Source organism: Theropithecus gelada, unplaced genomic scaffold (genome assembly GCF_003255815.1).
Source record: "Theropithecus gelada isolate Dixy unplaced genomic scaffold, Tgel_1.0 HiC_scaffold_15884, whole genome shotgun sequence".
NCBI classification, from domain to species: domain Eukaryota; kingdom Metazoa; phylum Chordata; class Mammalia; order Primates; family Cercopithecidae; genus Theropithecus; species Theropithecus gelada.
Window position 1 is genome coordinate 2,170,820 of NW_020257641.1, and position 19,470 is coordinate 2,190,289.

The following is a 19,470-nucleotide window of genomic DNA, read 5'->3' on the forward strand; positions in this document are numbered from 1 at the left end:
TGTAAATTTTCTGCCTGTAAAATCGGACTATACTCAAGCAAGATGTTGCCAATGGGAGAAAGTGGATGAAGGGGAAATGGGATCTCTGTATTATTTCCTACATCTACATGTGAATCTACAATTATCTCAAAATAAAAAGATTCTAAAAATTATCATTCTGAAAACCCTAATGAAATGAGTGTAGGTGATGATCATAAAGCGGTGTTAAAACCATCAGGTAAAAGACTGATGGGAAACTTTAGCATGGGTACATCGGGGGTTGACAACACCTGAGCTTACTAATCAGTATTAATGAATGAATCAAGCCTCCAGATCTCACTCCCAGTTTATCAGCTATGATAGAGTGTGTAAGAACATGTTAAATGACACCACAAGGAGGCCATCAGCCAAGTTCAGATGGTGGAAAACTGTACTGGAAAAATGACTTGATTTCTTCAACAAATGGCATGAGAAATAAAGAGAATAGAGGAAGGCTATACATTAAAAGAGACTTAAAAGAGATAATCTCAACCAATGCAACATTTAGTCTTTGTATGGATCCTAATTTGTATAATATTAGATGATATTAGGAATTAATGTTAATTCTGTTTATATTATATTATGGTTATGTTTTTAAGTCCTTATCTTAAAAGACTGAGGAATACACAGGTGAAATGATGACCTGTATTTGCTTTCAAATACCCTAGCAGAGGAAAAACAATTATAGAAGCGTAGATTAAAAAAACATTAGTAGAGACCAAGCATGGTGGCCCATGCCTGTAATCCCAGCACTTAGGAGGCTGATGAGGCAGGAGGATCACTTAAGCGCAGGAGTTCAAGACCAGCCTGGGCAACATATCAAGACCTCATCTCTACAAAAAATGTTTTTAATTAGCTGAGTGCAATGACACACATCTATAATCCTAGCTACTTGGGAGACTGAGGCAGAAGGATCACTTGAGCCAGAAGTTTGAGGCTGCAGTGAACTATGTACTGTGCTCCACACCACTACTCTCCAGCCTGGGCAACAGGGCAAGACTCTGTCTCAAAAAAAAAAAAAAAAAAAAAAAATACTAAACCATTGTTAACTGTTGACGCTGGTTATATATGAAGACTCATATACTTTTCCATTTGTAAATGCTTGACATTTTTCCTAATAAAAACTTTTGCAAGAAGATTGTAAGTGCACAAAAGTGTACATTCAAAGATTTTCTTTCACTGAAATGTTTCTAATAGTTAACAAAATTAGAATCCAATTAAATGTCCACCAGTAAAGATACGGTTAAGTAAATTATGCCATGCAATAAAATAAAATACCCTGCAGTCATTAAAGGGTGATATGGATGTATGGATACCAACTTTGAAAGATGGCCATGACATACTAGTGAGTAAAAAAACAAGTTAGGCTGGGTGCGGTGGCTCACACCTTTAATCCCAGCACTTTGGGAGGCCAAGGCAGGTGGATCACCTGAGGTCAGGCGTTAGAGACCAGCCTGACCAACATGGTGAAACCCTGTCTCTACTAAAAATACAAAGTTAGCCAGGTGTGGTGGTGCACACCTCTAATCCCAGCTACTCGGGAGGCTGAGAAAGGAGACTCACTTAAACTCAGGAGGCAGAGGTTGCAGTGAGCCAAGATTGTGCCATTGTACTGCAGCCTGGACGACAAGAGTGAAATTCTGTCTTAAAAAAAAAGAAGTTAAAGGGCTGGGTGCTGTGGCTCACACTTGTAATGCCAGCCCTTCGGCAGGCCAAAGCGGGCAGATTGTTTGAGTCCAGGAGTTCAAGAGACCAGCCTGGGCAACGTGGTGAAACCCTATCTCTACTAAAAATACAAAAATTAGCCCATCATGGTGGCATAAGCCTGTAGTTGGGGGGCTGAGATGGGAGGATCGTTTGAGCCTGGGAGGCGGAAGTTGCCATGAGCCAAGATTGCACCACCGCACTGCAGCCTGGGAGACAAAGCCAGACCCTGTCTCAAAAAAAAAAAAAAAAAAAATTAGAAAACTGCCTGCGTATAGTATCACCGCATGTTTGTAATGTCAGTATGTTACATGTAAACATAAGCATGGAGAGATGTCCAGAAAAGCCTTTACCAAAACATTAACAGTGGCTATCTCTGAGGGCAGAAATCCAAGAGACTGTTACTTGTTTTATATACTTTTTAATATTGTTTGATGTTTTACCAATCATGTTTTTAAATTAAGCTATTTCCTGTATACTTATATTTGCACTTTTCTGATATATGTTATGCATCAACAAAAAGTTATTTTAAAAACTCAGCTATTTCCATTTCTTTTTAAGAAGGAAGAGATAACAGAACAAAGCAAACAATACCAAACTTACGAGAGTATTGGAAAGGAGGGAAGGGCTAGGAACTTAGTTATACTCCTGCTATGTACCAAGGAACACCAAATAAATCCAAACAGCATTCAGAGGCACCAGAAGCAGGTCACACGCCCAGAGGAGTCTGAACTTGTCCAGGATGGTACAAGCCCCTCGCTGCCTCTCCAGTGGTATACATCACCATCAAAATCTGCCTTTCAAATATCCCTGCAGCCACAATGACAGCTCAGTTTCCCACACCCACCAGGCTGTTGCCACACCTCTACCACACCTCTCCAGCCCAGCTTCTCTCCAAAATCCCTCTGCCCCTTGCCCTCTTTGCTTTCCCACAGAGGCTCCTTCAAGACCCAGCTCAGGGGCTATCTTCTGCAGGACACCTTTGAGCTGGGCTCCTCCTCTCCCCCAGGCTGAGCCATAGGCCCCTCTGGATGCGGCAGTACCTATCACTCCCTATTGATGTCATCTGTTTTAGAGGTCTGGCCCACAAGCTCCTTAAGGGAAAGAATGCTGTGTGGTCCGTTTTTGTAGACCCAACAGCTTGTGTAGCATGAGACACCTCAGAAGCCCCATAAATGTTCTTTTTAAAATTGTTAACGTTGCGTAGAGCTAGGGTCTCACTGTGTTGTCCAGGTGGGTACTGAACTCCTGGGCTCAAGCAATCCTCCTGCATTAGCTTCCCAAAGCACAGGATTACAGGTGTGAGCCACCACGCCCACCCTCGATAAATGTTTGTAGAACTAATGAGCAGTTAAAGGGAGGAAACAAAACCTGATTTCTTCCATTTTCTAAGGACACACTAACATGGCAATCTTGCAGTAGAGACACAGGACCCAAGAAAATGTTTGAGATGTGGGAAAAAAGAAATCAAAATTAATATTAATTATATATTTCTAAAATGTAACAGTTCAACAGCAACTTGATTCTATTCATAATTATACATGTTAGATTTAATGTAGGATATGGGTATATTGCAACATATAAGACCCAGGTGATGTTTTGAAAAGTAAGAGTGCCTAGAGCTTAGGAAGGTCTTTAAACCTCTCTGCCTAAAAAACCTGTAGTTCTAGCTAGTACCTTACCCAGCTACTCTGGGGCAGTGAAGAAAAGTCCATACGCAAAGCAAAACGAAGCTCTTACAGACAAACAAAGCAAACACAAAACTTCCATAGGAACTGCCTTGCATGGAAGCCCCAGTTCCCTGGCCAGTAACCACTGCATCAGAGCAGCCCAGCACCCTCCCCTCTGCAGCTGCTTTTTTGGTCCAAGCTGCAAGGATGGTGAGGAGGGAAGTACAGCTTGGAAGCTTTGAGGCCCCATAGATGAGATGGGCCTTCAGCCTTCAGTCCTGCAGCCTGTGATGGAAATTCAGCAACCAGGGAAAGCCAGAACAAGCTAAATGCAATGCTCCTTAACTTGCCCAGTGGCTCCCCTTCCCAAGCTGGCTGGTCTCCCCAGGGCAGAGCTCTGAGCTGCAGAGTTATAAACTGGCAGGGGCAGGTTTCTGGGTGAAAAACTAGGCACCACACACGAAAGCTCAGAGCCAAGCATCCAGATAAGCACAAAACACTCACAAGATACTTGATTGTTGATGTTACACTGATCTCTGTCAGTTCAGAACCAACATCACTACAGTTGGTTCGGCTTGTTGGTAGCAGTTATGGTTTATAAAGTTGGCTATGAACACTGAATTAGCAAATCCTGAACCACTGCTCCCAGGGCAACTACAGGATTAGGATCTTGTGAGCCCGTCTTCACATTTTGGCAAACGATCAATACATCATCTTGTTTCGTGCATGTTTCTGTTGAAAGAGACATTATGTGTTGCTGATTCATCAGCATTGAACTCCCAGCCAACAACACTCACAGCCTGCCTGAACAAAGCTTATCTGACACAGTATTTTCTCCATAAGGCACATCACAGCCTTCCTGCGCCTAGGAACACTTGACTGCATGTCTGCGCTATGCTTGGGGGACATTTTAAATAGCAGAATCACCAACAGAAAAGCATTAAAATGAAAAAAACATGGCACTACATAGTCCACAAACTGGTCACTTGTTTACAATATAGGAGCTGAAACAAGAAGGCAGAGCGCGACTGGGCACGGTGGCTCATGCCTGTAATACCAGCACTTCTGGGGGCCCAGGCGGGAGGATCACTTGAGCCCAGGAGTTTGAGATCAGCCTGGGCAACATAGCAAGACTCTGTCTCTACAAAAAAAAAGAAAAAAATAACAAAATTAGCTGGGTGTGGTAATGTGCGCCTGTAATCCCAGCTACTCAGGAGGCTGAGGTAGGAGGATCACCTGAGTCTGGGAGGCAGAGGTTGCAGTGAGCCGAGACTGTGCCACTATACTCCAGCCTCAGCCTGGGCAACAGAGCGAGATCCTGTCTCAAAAAAATAAAAAATAAAAAAGGCAGAGCGTTGTCTTGTTTGACCTCAGCTGGGAACATACTGAGTGACTCAAAATTTTCACTGCTCTGCACGTGTCCAAGAATGACTAAGAAAGTGCCATGAATATTGCTTTTGGGGTTACAAAAAAATGTTAGTATGTACATGAATTTGCAAATACAGAATCTGAAAATAATTAGGATTGACTGTACTGCCTAAAATAATTAGGATTGACTGTACTACCTCAAAAACCCAGTATATATGCCTTATGGTATTTGAAGAAAGCATCTTCTTGACCTTTTTGTCAGAGAATGGAATCCAAAATGAGCTATTAGAAGCTTTAAGGGTAGGCAAAGCATCAAGCACTAAGGCAGTTAACATGGAGAAGACCCTATAACCACTTGCGCACTGGCTGACCTTCCTTCATGTCACACGCAGGTTTCCAAGAAATTATGTTTATGACCAGAATTTTAACAGATTCCTAGAGAGAATCATTTTGAAAAACCAAAATATTTATAAAGCACATCTACTCCCTAAATTTAAGTACTGTAAAATCACACTTGTCATATATCAACTTTCCTTTAAAGTTTGTCTTATCCAAACAAAAAAGGTACAACTTTCAAAAAGGGAAGGTTCTAACCACTGTTCAATTAAATCTGACCTAAAGCTGCCTCCATAGGTAATGAACTGCACCCTATCTTACTATGTAAACAAGCTGCAACCTAACTTGCAAGTGTATTATTGTAGTAAGTAACGGAGCCTCAGCCAATCACAGCAGCCAAACTTTCAGCCAATACAGGCTGCAAACTGCCAAAACATGTCAAAATAAGGCAAAAGCCAAGCTGTAGCCAGTCAGACTATTTCGGTCTCTCACTTCTGTTTTCTGACCATAAATACTGCCTGCTGGGTATTTACAGACAGAAAATACTGTTGCTGGTTAGTGCTCTCTGAACCTTTACTAGTTCAGACGCTGCCTAATTCATGCATTCTTTACTTAAACGCTGCTAAATTGAATTGTCAAAAGTTTTCCTTTTAACACCAGATTCTCTCTTTCATTATAGACAGGTTATATACAGAAAGAGTATATTAGAGTGATTACATATATATACATACGTATATATGTATATATCCATATATACATACGTGTATATATATATACATATATACATACATATATACATATATATATACATACATACATATATATACACACACACACATAAATGCTTAATTCTCCTCAAGATTTAGGAACCAGTATCACAGGGCAGAGAATCCATCACCTTCCTTTTAAAACAAATAAATCAATAAAAAGAATATACGAAACACGGTTGTTACTGCTCCTTTATGTGAGGAAACTGAATTGGCAAACGTGAGCACGTATAAAAGGAGAAAGAGCAGGAAATTGCTAAGAAGAAAATCACTGAATATGCAAATGATTCTGAAACTGCCCTTAATGATTTTGGAGTAAATAATCCTTAAGTGCAATTAAATAGCATTTAAATATGTCATTTTATTAAAAAAAAAAAATGTTGTTTAAGGCCGGGGTGATGTCGGGGAGCCTAAATTATTTTTATTACCCTTCTTAAAAAGACGGAACACCTAGCATACTGTTAGTAGATGAATGATAAATGCTCACCATTTACAGAAAATTTAACCTTGGCAAATTAATAACTTTATATTAACTTCAGTTTAAGTTTGTAAGAATGACAAATTAAAATTAATTCACACTTAGTACTATGACTAAAAGCAAAATGTTAATTGCATTTTTATCTACTCTGGCCTACTTCAAAAGCATAATTTTAACTCTTGGATGGAGAACAAAATTGTCTTCTAAAAACAGATCTCAGTAACAATATCAAAAGTTGGACATTATAATAAAAAGAAAAAAGGTAACAATAATTTTCTTTTTCTTTTTTTTTTGAGAGTCTCGCTGGAGTCTTGCTCTGTCACTCAGGGTGGAATGCAGTGACACGATCTCAGCTCACTGCAACGTCTGCCTCCCATGTTCAAGTGATTCTCCTGCTCAGCCTCCAGAGTAGCTGGGACTATGGGCACACGCTGCCATGCCCCGCTAATTTTTGTAGTTTTAGTAGAGATGGGGTTTCACCATGTTGAGCAGGCTAGTCTCGAACTCCTGATCTCAGGCGATCCACCCGCCTCAACCTCCCAAAGTGTTGGGATTACAGGCATGAGCTACCGCGCCCAGCCCCAGGAATTTTCTTTTTAGGACAGACTGGAGAAGGGGTGAGAAAAGGATTGGGAGAGGCTGGTTGAAGGCACAGCTGAAATTAAATAGGAGGAATAAGTTCTGGCATTCTATGGTTAACAGTACATTACAAAATAGCTAGAAGAGAGATTTTTAAATATCCTCACCACAAAAAGATAAATGCATGAGGCAATGGTCACACTAAATACCCTGAATTGCTCATTCTACAACATATATATGCATTGAAACATCAAACTGTGCTGCCCAAATATGTACAATTACGTGTCCATTAAAGAATCTGCTTTCCATTTTTTCAAAAGCATTTTTTTTAAAATATGAAACTCAGTATTTATAAACTACATTTATGGCAGGGCACGGTGGCTCACGCTTGTAATCCCAGCACTTTGGGAGGCTGAGGCAGGCGGATCACTGATGGATCACTTGAAGTCAGGAGTTCAAGACCAGCCTGGCCAACATGGTGAAACCCCGTCTCTACTAAAAATACAGAAAAAAAATTAGCCAGGCGAGGTGACATGCTCCTGTAATCCCAGTTACTCGGGAGGTTGAGGCATGAGAATCGCTTGAACCAGGAGGCAGAGGCTGCAGTGAGCCAAGATCATGCCACTGCCACTGCACTCCAGCCTGGGAGATGGTGTGAGGCTCCGTCTCAAAATATAAAAACAAACAAACGAACAAAAAAAAACCCTGCATTTATAAACTAGGACTATAAGAGGGTTAAATAACATTTGAAAACTTCTTGGCAATTTTTTGTTTGTTTAGCTGCATAATACAAATGAAAGCACCATTATTCTAGAAGAGTTGGTTAAATCATCTTTCACTGACAGAACTTTTGAGAAATATATTTTCGACAATTCATTTAGAAATGATTTCAAAGTCTTTAACCTCAACCATTTTTTAGATAGGTTAAAAAAATAAACTCTTCCACCTCTAGGGGGTTAGGTAACACATTAGGTACAAGATGAATTTTAGCTAATCTGCTGACTGGCACATGCTTCTCCGTGCTGTAACTGCTTTACTACACAATGACATTAACAGCTGACCTTCCCTGAGGAAGAACCATTATCAGTAAAAATAAATATATCCTTGATTACTGTTCACACATACAGTACACCACCCACTGACAAATCAACACCTACAATTCCTCAGACCTGCCATTATGACCTTCAATCTGGAGCAAATGTACAAAACCATAATTTGTTTTCTCTGCTCAAGATATGCAAGACTCTCCATAAACCATTCTGGACAGTTGAGTTTTCTCAAGGGTTGGAGACTTAACCATTTGGAAAGAATATTTCATACACTTACTTTCTTAAACAAGGTATACTGGGTATAAATTCTCTTTTGCTTGATTTGCAATCATCAGTGAGAATGTTAATCCCTGTATTGTGTGTTAGGAGACATTTCTCCACGGGTCTCTCACACTTCTGAGTGTCTTAGAAGTAGAGGCGCTGGCTGCTTTCATTCTTAACTATCTTTCAAAGATATGTATATAGCAAACAGCTTAGAAAGACAGAGACAGTATCTCCCACCAGACTGTCCAGTACAATGAAGATATCTCACCCCAGGGTAAGGCTGGGCAGGTTTGCCTGCAGCCCTTTATAAAGAATTTGATTTACCTACACCTGGGGTTTTACAGCTGTGACACAAATCCACTGCACACGCAGTAGCAAATGAGCTACTCTGACTGCCCCTGTGGGACCTAGAGGGAGAAGGAATGGAATCAACTCCTCCTCTCAGTGGTGGCATTAGATTCCCATAGGAGCGTGAACCCTATTGTGAACTGAGCATATGAGGGATCTACGTTGCACGTTCCTTGTGAGAATCTAATGCCTGATGATTTGAGGTGGGACAGTTTCAACCCAAAACCATCCCCCTACCACCCCATCCATGAAAAAACTATCTTCTATGAAACCGGTCCCTGGTGCCAAAAAGGTTGAAGACCGCTGCTGTACAACACCATCCACCCAACAGGATGTAATGGACACTTATGGAACACCTCACTAATGACTGCAAAATGCACATTCTTTTCAAGTACCCACAAAATAGATGCCAAGACATCCATATTCTGCACCACAGGAAAAAACCATGATGAGTTTAAAGAAGTGAAATTAAACAGTGTGTTCTCTGACCATAGTGGAATCAAATTGGAAATCAGAAACAGAAAGCTACCAGCAAAGTCTTCAAACACTTGGAAACTAAGGAACAGACTACTAAACAAGCCCTGGACCAAAGAGGAAGTCCCAAAGGAAACTAAGGCCAGGTTCAGTGGCTCACACCTGTAATCCCAGCACTTTGGGAGGCTGAGGTGGGCAGATCACTTCAGGTCAGGAGTTCGAGACCAGACTAGCCAACATGATGAAACCCCATCTCTACTAAAAATACAAAAATCAGCTGGGCTTGGTGGCAGGCACTGTAATCCAGCTACTTAGGAGGCTGAAACAGGAGAATCGCTTGAACCCAGGAGGCAGAGGTTGCAGTGAGCCGAGATCACTGTTCTCCCGCCTGGGTGACAGAGGGAGACTCCGTCTCAAAAAAAAAAGAAACTAAAAATACACTGAACTGAATAAAAGTTGGACACAGTTAAAGCACTGTGAAGAGGAAAATGTATTGCACTAAATGCATATATTAAATGAGAAAAAGTCTCAAGTCAATAATCTAAGCTCCCACCTCAAGAACCTAGAAAATCAAGAGCAGAACAAACCCAAAGCAAGCAGAAGGAAAGAAATAATTAGGAGCGGAAATCAACAAAATTGAAAACAGAAAACGGAAAATCCATGAGAAAAGAGCTGGTTCTTTGAAAAGATTTTTTAAACACTGAAAAATCTTAAGCAAGACCAGCTAGGAAAAAAAAGAAGGCACAAATAACCAATATCGGTAATGAAATGGAGGATATCATTATAGGCTCTGCACATATCAAAAGGATAATAAGGGAATACGAACTAATTACATACATACATTTCACAGCACAGACAAAATGGACCAATTTCTTTAAAAACTCAAACTACCAACACTCACCAGTATGAAATAAACAATATGAATAGCCCTATAACTATTAAGGAAATTAAATCCATAATTTAAGAACTCCCAAGAAAGAAATCTCCATTAGAACCTGATGGGGTTCCTGGAAAAAAAGAAGGAAGGAAGGGAGGAAGGAAAAAAGAAAAGAAATCTCCAGTCTTAGAAAGCTTCACTAGAGAACTCTACAAAACATTTAAAGAAGAATTAACATCAATTGTACACAACCTCTTTCAGAAAATGGAAAAGGAAGGAACATTTCCTAATTCATTTTATGAAGCTAGTTTTTCCACAATAATAAAGCCAGACAAAGCCATTACTAAAAAAAGACAACAACAGACCAATATCCCTTATGAATATAGACATGAAAATCCTTAGTAAGACATTAACAAATAGAATTTAGCAATACATAAAAATAATTACACACCATGACCAAGTAGTTTTCTCAAGAGAAGCAACGTTAGTTTAATATTTGAAAATCAATCAATGTAATCCACCAAATTAACAAGCTGAAGAAAAATCACACAATCACATCAAGTGATACAGAAAAGGCACCTGACAAACATCAATGGAGATTGAACATCCATTCACAATAAGGACTCTCAGAAAAACAAGAAAAGAGGGGAACATCTCAATTTGATAAAGAGCAACTACAAAAAACAAACCAAAAAAAACCAAAACTAGAGCTAACATTAGACTTCATGAGGAAAGACTAAATGCTTTCCCCCTAAGATCAGGAACAAGGAAAGACAGCCATTCTCACCATTCTTACCCAACCTGCTGCTGGAAGTTTTAGCCAGTGAAACAAGGCAAGAAAAGGAAATAAAAGGCAGAGAGTTGAGAAAGGAAGAAATAAAACTGTCCCTATATTTGCAGATGACATGATTATCTACACAGAAAATCCCAAGAATTCTCAAAAAAAAAAAAAAAAAATCTAGAATTAATGAATTTGGCAAAGTCACAGGATACAAAATAAACACACAAAACCAACTGTATTTCCAAATAGTAGCAAAGAACACATGGAATACAATATACAATACGAATACAAATACAAAATACAATAACATTTGCAATCACTCAAAAACAAGTATTTAGGTATAAATCTAACAAAACATGCACAACAATATTGAAATTAGGCCAATTAATAACACTGCAATGGCCTCTAGGTTTTCAAGTGACAGGAAGCATTGTTAGTCTCTCATTTTAAATCAAAAGTTAGAAATGATTAAGCTTAGTGAGGAAGGCATGATAAAAGCCAAGATAGGTTGACTATTAGGCCCCTTGCACCAAACAGCCAAGTTGTGAATATAAAAATAAAAATATTAGCCAGGCATGGTGGTTGTACCCATAGTTCCAGCTACTCGGGAGGCTAAGGTGGGAGGATCGCTTGAGGCCTGCAGTTCAAGGCTGCAGAGAGCTGAGATTGTGCCACTGAACTACAGCCTGGGTAAACGCGTGAGACCCTATCATACACAAAAAGAAAAAAAAACAAAAAACTAAAAAACTAAATCAAAGCAACTGATCTTTGAGAAGTGATAATTGCATTATCAAAGTACCTAATCGTGACAATACCCTAACTTAAAATCTGCTGACTAGGGGATGTATTTGACTGCAAATCTGGTCCACACAAGCAATCTGAGTTTCCATCAAGGAAGCTGTAAGCACCAAGTAGAGCAAAACCAAATCCAGGCCTCACATGGAAAAAGCAGCTCTGAATTGTGATTTTCGAAGAAACCTGCATTTCTTACACTTCAGTGTACTTTCCCCATATTTAACTCCAAGATTTTTGTTAACTTGTTTCGTTTTTCTTTCTCAAACAAAATTCTCAGACTGAAAACCCTAGATTTGTTCCCTATTGCATCTTCATTTCTTCCCAAACCGTCCATAAAACCTGACCTACACTAAGTTAGTAAGTTAAGTCTGAAAGTATCTACCTTCCCTGAGGAGGGGGGAGGTGTAGGCAGGGCAGAGAGATTTGTAGTCCAGTCCTCTTGCCACAAATTATGAATTAGAGAGGAAGGATTTTGCTTTTTAAACGATCTCCAGAGAATTTTCCATCATTTCCCTCTCGTCACCCAGCTCCTTTGTAACCACTGCCAGAGAAGTCTTCCTTCAGCTTCTTAAACATCGATCCTAAAACACTTCCAGACACCTGTGCTGCTCCTTTCTGTTCCCATGGAAAGTAGTCTCTGTCACAATCTCGCAAAGCCGTTCCCCTCCGTCTCCTCATCCTCTTTTCAAATCCTTTTACGATTTCTCATCTCACTCAGCATGACAGTCAAAGTCCCTGTGAAGGCCAACTTCTACATCACTTAGCCAGCCTGCCACCTCCAAAACTCTCCAGCCTCATCTTTCTACTCTTCCCCTGGTTCCCTGTCCACGCCTTTACACTTGTTCTCTGCTTGGAATCCTCCCTCCCCTCCTTGAGGAACTTTCTCAAATGTCACCTTCCCTCAATACTCCCCCTCCTTCATTTAAAACTATAAACTTCCACCTCTCTAAGCCTCTAAAGAACTCTATATTTAACTTATTGTTAAATATGTGCTGAACACCTGGTCCCGTCCAAGTTTGTTAAATCAAGACAAATAAGACACTGTCCCTGCCTTTAAGGCCCCAGATGGAGAAATGCACCACAGACATCAATGTGCAATACAGGACTGATACTAAGGCCACAGGCAAGTCAAAGAACGCGTGCCAAAAGTTCAGAGGAAGAGGCCTCGGCTTCGCCTTTCTGGAGACCAGTCCAGCTTTCCACCATCACGCAGCTCACCAGGGACCATCTCCGGGGGTCTCCTCTAGACCCCAAGAGACGAGCGGGTCCCGCTCACCATTCCCAGGTCTGAGAGTTTACTTGTCCAGAGAAGCAACTTCCGGACTCTGCAGGCCGGGCAAGAGATTTAAGGAAAGAAAAGAAATATATGGACCTCCGCTCTTCGGTCTCCGTCCCCTCCCCCTCCCCCGCGTGCCGTCCCCACAACGGTCCAGTACTGAACCCAACTCTCAACCTACTCCCATCCGCAAAACTAACCGCCCTACTTCCGTGGTCCCCACCTGCTCCCGGCGTCCCCTTCGGCTACTCCCAGCGCGTGCGCAAGCAGTCCCACGTGGGCTCGGGCGGGGCTGGCGCCGCGGCGGGGGCTGGGCACGCCCCTAGCACAGAGCTGGCTTCTGATTGGCTTTCCGGTGCTCGCCCGAGCGGGGTTGGGGCGAGTGAACCGCGCCTCTAAAAGCGCTTGCCAGTGCAGTCTGAGCGATCGTTTCCTGGTCCTCGCCTCCTCCGCAGTCTCCCTGGAGTTCTTGCAAGGCGGCCAGGATGTCTCAGGTACAGCGCGTGCACAGCCAGGCTGGGACGGTGCAGCGGGCTGGAGGCCTGTTGGTGGCTCACCCGGCAGCCAGAAACTCTCGGGCTCTTTCCTTCCGTGCCCCGCAGTTCCTCCTGGACCCATGTCCAGCCCTGATTCGTTGGACAGAGCCTTGTGAGCGGGATTTTCCGTTTGGGGATTTCTAACTCTGCTGCCCACCCCGCAACTGCCGGAAAGTTGCCCATGGGGTGGACTTCGCTGTGTAGCGGGAGAGGAGTGGGAGTCGAGGGTGCTCGATGGAAAGATGGGGGAAGGGGTTGCACGGATTGGAGGAGCGAGGAGACTCAGTCCCCATCCCGAAGCACAGGGCAGGACGTCGCGGCGGAGTGGGGAAGCGAGGAGGCCGTGGACGGGAGCTTGGAGGTCAGGGGAAGTACGGGGCCGGGTTCTCCGAGTGCGGGACGAGGAGAATCGCAGGCGGGGAGAGGTGACCCAGGGGTCCCTCCCTTCCCTCCAGTGTAGACACTTATCGGAGACCAAGCTATGTGGGGCGACCTCTGGCCCCTCCCGCCTGCCTCTGCCAATCCGGGCACTGGGACAGAGGTCAGTGTTGAATGCCCAGGCCCCAGGGGGAGGGAGGGGACCAACGGGCTCCGGCGCTGACACCGGGGCACTTATGCCCTGTCCCCTTTCAGAGGTTTCCAGCATGCTGTGCCGCCTCTGTCCCCAGGCCAGGGCTTAGCTGAAACCCCGGCCACTCCCTAGTGCCTGGCACGGTGGTGGCCAGGCAGTTGGCCGCGCTGCTTCTCCCACTTCTCCCGTGGGGTGGACACCCACTGCGGGCAAAGGCTTGGCCTGCCCTCTTCACTGCTGTATTTCCAGACCTGATGCCTGCGTTTGTGAGAGCGCTGGATACAGGGTTTTCGATTGAATGAGTGAACTGGAGGGGCTTCCCCTTCTTGTGTTGCTGAATCTTTCTAGCTGCCTGTTGGGGCAGGGTGGGGCAGACACACTTCAGGGGCTGCATTGCCCGAAGGGTGCCACCTTTCCCACCTCTCCATCCCTGTAACTGGACTCTGTTCAGGCCACAGCAGGACTCCTACCCTCTCCCACCCAGAGGAGGCCCTCAGTCCTCTCCTCTCCCTTCCATTTAGGCTGAGTTTGAGAAAGCTGCAGAGGAGGTTAAGCGCCTTAAGACCAAGCCAGCCGATGATGAGATGCTGTTCATCTATGGCCGCTACAAACAAGCAACCGTGGGCGACATAAATACAGGTATGCGGAGCGGGGGTTGGGAGGGCCTCTTCTCATCAAAGCAGGCTCAGCAGCCCAGACTGGAAGTCCCTGGGAACTTCACTCTCAAACTGCCTGAGGCCCTACTCTTCAGTTGGGGTATGGTGATGGTTCCTGGGTTGGAAAAGAAGGTGTTCCGGATTCTCAGTGTCTCCAGTAGTAGCAGAATTCAAATCCTGGCTTCAGAAGGTCTTTACTGGTTATCACCAGCAGCTCCTCTCTACTAGGGAAGAAGCAAAGGCTGCAGCTTGGAAAAGACTTGCTGTAGGCTCTCAGCTCAGTGGCATCATTGTTGAGCCATTCAGCTTCTGCCCTAGATGGGCAGGATCAAAGGTGGAGCACTTGACAGCCTGGCCAAGCCTGATGTCAGGAGCAGAGAAGCACCTGGTTCCTTGGGCCAGGTCAGAGCATTTCGCTAACAAGTCTGTGCCTTCCTGATGACAACTTTTTCCCTGTCCGAAAATCTTGGTGCAGATTTTGAGGCTGTACTTTGGACTATCATGTTCTGTAATAACGTCTTTCCTACCTTCGGCAGGTTTCATTCTGTCCCTAAGTCCCTGAAACATGGGTGGATACTGTGGCAACAGCACAGTGCATTCTGTGCAAGGACTCAGGGTTGTTATGGCAGCACAGAAGGGAGGTCTCCCCTGTCCCTGTTGAGAAGGAAAGTGAGCATGGTCCCCATTTCCACAGTAGCTGGGGTGGAAGATGGAGCATGTGGGCTGGCTGTCAGCCAGCTAGAAGCAGGAAATGGCACCCAGAATGACAGGTCGCAGGCAGTACCAAATCAAACCCTGGGGTTCACATGGAGCACTTAGTTGAGGAAGGTCTTGTGGCGAAGATGGGTTTTACAGTGAGTTCGTAAACTCTGTCCTTCCAGGGAGGGGAAGGAAAGGTGAAGTGGAGGAGGCCAGAGGTGCTGAGATGCTTTTCTGACAGTGTTTTCACAGAGACTGGCCTGTGCCGGTACTAGAGTTACCGGTTTTCACATGAGTCTAGATAGACTGGCATGGGAATCTTTCATTTACTGATCAAAGAGGTATCATTGGCTCTCTAGGGCTGTACTCTACAGCCCTATTACACGATTATAAAACATGACAGTCCAAACACAATAGTTTAGTACAATAGCCAGTAGCCACATATGACTCTATAAATTTTAACTGAGGCTGGGCGCGGTGACTCATGCCTGTAATCCCAGCACTTTGGGAGGCCGAGGCGGGTGGATCACAAGGTCAGGAGTTTGAGACTAACCTGGCCAACATAGTGAAACCCATCTGTACTAAAAATACAAAAATTAGCTGGGCATGGTGGCACGTGTCCGTGGTCCCAGATACTTGGGAGGCTGAGACAGGAGAATCGCTTGAACCTGGGGAGGTGGAGGTTGTGGTGAGCCAAGGATGCACCACTGCACTCCAGCCTGGTCAACAGAACGAGACTCTGTCTCAAAAAAAAAAAAACTAAAAATAGTTAAATAAAATCAAGTTTAGTCTTCATTCACAGGAGCCACATTTCAGATGCCCAGTAGTCATTTCAGGTACTTGGTGTGGCAAGTGGCTCCTGAATTGGACATTGCAAATATACATGTACATTTCCATTTCCATCGCTTGGAGAGAGCTGTTGAGGAGTGCTATTCTAGGATCCTGATGATGACCGCAAGGGCAGTTTGTTTCAGCTGTCCCTGGGAACAGTTCCCTGAAAGCGCTCAGGAACATTTTCTCAGACACAGTGCTCCAGGCTACGGACGCTGTTCCCTTTGGCTTTGGGGTTGGGCATGTTAGTGAAATAGGACAACAGGGAGATGGTGAGTATGTTTCCCAGCTGCAGATGATAACAGGTCTATAAGCATAAAGTCATCATGTAACTTAAAGAAATCTTACCCTGGGTGAAAACACCCACAAATCAGCAAGAAACAGACTAACAATTTGGTAGAAAAATGGGGCTAGGATATAAACAGTTCATAGGAAAGGACACTTGATATCATTACTGATTAGGGAGAGAAATTGGGTAGCTAAGAGCAGGGGTGGGAGAGAAACTTTATAGTATTTTCCTCTGTCGCTTTTGAATTTTAAGCCATATGAATGGATGTTTTAAAAACAATTGTAATTAAAGTATAATTTTTTTAAAGGAGAAATTTTGGAGTCACTTAACTTGTAAGAAAAAGGTTATCTTGTAATAAGAATAGTGTTCTTCCTATTTGCTCTAGATTTTAAGTTTGGATTGGCGTATATCTGGTTTTCTTAAGGCAGAACCCACTCTACTAGACCTATTTAACCCCATGAGAGAGCCTAGAAGGAACAGGTGTAATAGAAGATGGCATTTATGGCAAGAAGGTTGATCAAGGTCTCCATTAGAATTCGAACCAGATCTAATGCCTTTTCTTTCCTTGTTTAAGAACGGCCCGGGATGTTGGATTTCACAGGCAAGGCCAAGTGGGATGCCTGGAATGAGCTGAAAGGTAATTGTTCTAATCAATTTCCTTCATTTGTGAAACCCAGTAATGAAAGAGTCTTCATTATGAAGTGTAAAGCAAGAGGAGAGGAAACAAAGTCAATGGGGCACGTGTGGGAAACCAGCCTGAGCTGTGCCAGAATGGGAAAAAACTGGGCCACCTACTTTTTTTCCTAACACTGTTTATGCCTTTTCTAAAAGCACCATCTCTGAGCAGGAGTATCATTTAGAGAGGAGGGGCTGGGAATCAGGCCACTGAAAAATAGTTTGGGAAATGATGTAGTTGGCGTGGACTTCGGATATGTTCAGAATAAGGGGTGGTTTCCTGTCTGCAGCTCCCTCTCCCCTACAAGGCCAGGCCCTAACCCCAGTGGCCCTCCCCAGTTCCCTCCTAGCCAGAAGGGTACATAAAAGAAGGGAATGAGCTAATGCATGGCCTGCCACTGGCATCGTAGGCTCAGTGAATGGAGCCATTATATGCTAAGCACCAGCAGCCAAGAAGTATCCAAGCTCGTACTTAATCACGTGCCACCTGCAGCAGCAAGACCCAAGAGTTGGCACCAAAACTCCTGGCAACATTGGCGTTCCCGCTGGCTGGTTTCTGAATAAGCCCTCTGTCTTTCTGCATATGAGCAATCCTTGAATTCAGAAAGGGTTACGATACAATAAACACACTCCCAGGATCTGCAAGTAACTGGGAAGGGAATGCCCGTCTGCCTGGCCGTTTTCATGGGACATTTCCATACCATCCTCAGGCCCCATACTCTCCAGTGCTTCATGACAAGCTCTGAGTTCCAGAGGGTCTCTCTCCTTCACCACAGAATCCAGGAAACTGGGTGTCACTGTCTCTGAGGGATACCTTCCGTGTCCTTTCTACTGCAGCAAGAAGACAAAGATTTGCCTCATTCCCCTCCAAGAAGCAACCACTTTTGCTCAGAGTTCCTGAAACTTTTCTCATAGCCTCCCTCTGGGGAGAAGAAGGTGCCTGACTTTGCTTTTTCACTGCCAGCTTAACAGCTCTGGGAGATAGGAGCCCAACCCAGAGACACTGAAAAGGCCAAAGCCAATGTCAGCCACGAGAGTTAGCAGGACCAGTAAAGTCACCACAGTGACAGTTTCCTGCCTGTCTGGAGGGTGGCACCTCTCCCCCAGGCTCACACTGGCCATTCCCCCTGGGAGAGGTGGGGGATGCAGGTGTCCAGCAGATGGGTGACAGGTCTTGGCCAGCCCCACCAGGCTTTCTGAGTACAGTGGCTTATAGAGCATTCACTTCGGGCCAGGTTCCATGGATACTGTCTCCTCCAACACGTAATTAGTAGAATCTCAACTTTATAAGTGAGAAACTGAGCCTCGGAGAGTTACAGCAGAGCTGTCTGGGGCTCTGGAAGCTGCTTATTTCCTACCACGCTGCCTCCCTGACAAATAATCCTATCGATTCCTTACAGGGACTACCAAGGAAGATGCCATGAAAGCTTACATCGACAAAGTAGAAGAGCTAAAGAAAAAATACGGGATATGAGTGACTGGATTTGGTTACTAGACCATGTGTTTCTCCTAAACTGAGACAATGCCTTGTTTTTTCTAATACCGTGGATGGTGGGAATTCCGGAAAATAACCAGTTAGCCCAGCTACTCAAGGCTGCGCACCATACGGCTCTAACAGATTAGAGGCTAAAACGATCACTGACCTTCCTCGAGTAGTTTTTATCTGAGATCCATTAAAAGTGTATTTGTTACTTTAAATAACTTTAGTGATCTGAGTTCTTGAGATGACTTGCTCTGTCTGACCTCAGCCTTGCTTCCTTTCTCTAAAGACCTCTGGTAGTGCTTCAGCTGTGTACCTGGTAGAGTATGAGGCAGGCGGTCCTGCCCCACACCCTGGCCCAGGGTGTGCTGGCCCTTTGTGGGGAGGAGGAGGATGGTAGAAGTGGCCTTTCTCGCCTCCTTCCCAGTTCAGCCACACTGAGGAAGATGAGGCAGGCTGGCTGAGACCACAGTCTGCAGGTACTTCTGTCGGGGATGCTCCTGCCCCAGTCCCCGTGCGAGGCAGGGTTTACAGTGTTTGAGGTTTGTCTGAGGCCCAGCTGGTCCCTGATTCCAGAGTGCACGAGCCAGGGTGGAAACCCTCATCAGGGATGGAGTGTGAACCTAACAGGAGGCATTCCCCAAGTCCCAGGGGAAGCCACAGGCAGCTGTCTGGGCAACAGTCAGTGGGCAAGGGCTGTGTCCTCTGCAGGCAGCAGGGAAAAGAATCCTGGGAGCTTGCAGAGGAGAAAGGCTGGAGCTTGACTCTGGAGGACGTAGGAGGTAGGTTGTTGAAAAGTAATAACGAAGAAAAGGAGACAGCTCTCTAGACCCTTCTTGCCAGATGTTCCCCTCCAGCTCTTGGATTTACAATCCCACTGCCCTTTGCGGTGGGGATCATACCTCAATATTGTGTAATGGGGATTACTGTCCCATTATTTGAGTGAGGA

The 19,470-nt window shown here is 44.3% G+C and overlaps 2 protein-coding genes across 13 annotated transcripts in view; one reads left to right on the top strand and one right to left on the bottom strand.

Moving 5' to 3' along the window:
- LOC112617153 (UPF0538 protein C2orf76 homolog) overlaps positions 1 to 13,052 on the bottom strand; it is a 57,605-nt gene extending 44,553 nt beyond the window's left edge. For both annotated transcript variants that reach the window (XM_025373894.1, XM_025373893.1), the window contains exon 1: positions 13,008 to 13,052. The gene's annotated coding sequence lies outside the window, so the exon portion shown is untranslated. The remainder of the gene's footprint in view (positions 1 to 13,007) is intronic.
- Positions 13,053 to 13,138: 86 nt separating this feature from the next.
- Positions 13,139 to 18,742, top strand: LOC112617158 (acyl-CoA-binding protein). 11 transcript variants are annotated; one of them, XM_025373907.1, is made up of 5 exons: positions 13,142 to 13,308; positions 13,776 to 13,861; positions 14,413 to 14,530; positions 16,941 to 17,003; positions 18,442 to 18,742. In XM_025373907.1, the coding sequence occupies exons 2-5, from the start codon at positions 13,802 to 13,804 to the stop codon at positions 18,513 to 18,515; spliced, it is 315 nt and encodes a 104-aa protein (XP_025229692.1). In that variant the 5' UTR covers positions 13,142 to 13,308; positions 13,776 to 13,801; the 3' UTR covers positions 18,516 to 18,742. The 11 variants fall into 11 exon arrangements, with proteins under 11 accessions (XP_025229695.1, XP_025229692.1, XP_025229687.1 ...); XM_025373902.1 differs by having other exon boundaries at positions 13,781 to 13,861; XM_025373904.1 differs by having other exon boundaries at positions 13,142 to 13,278.
- Positions 18,743 to 19,470: the final 728 nt, after the last annotated feature.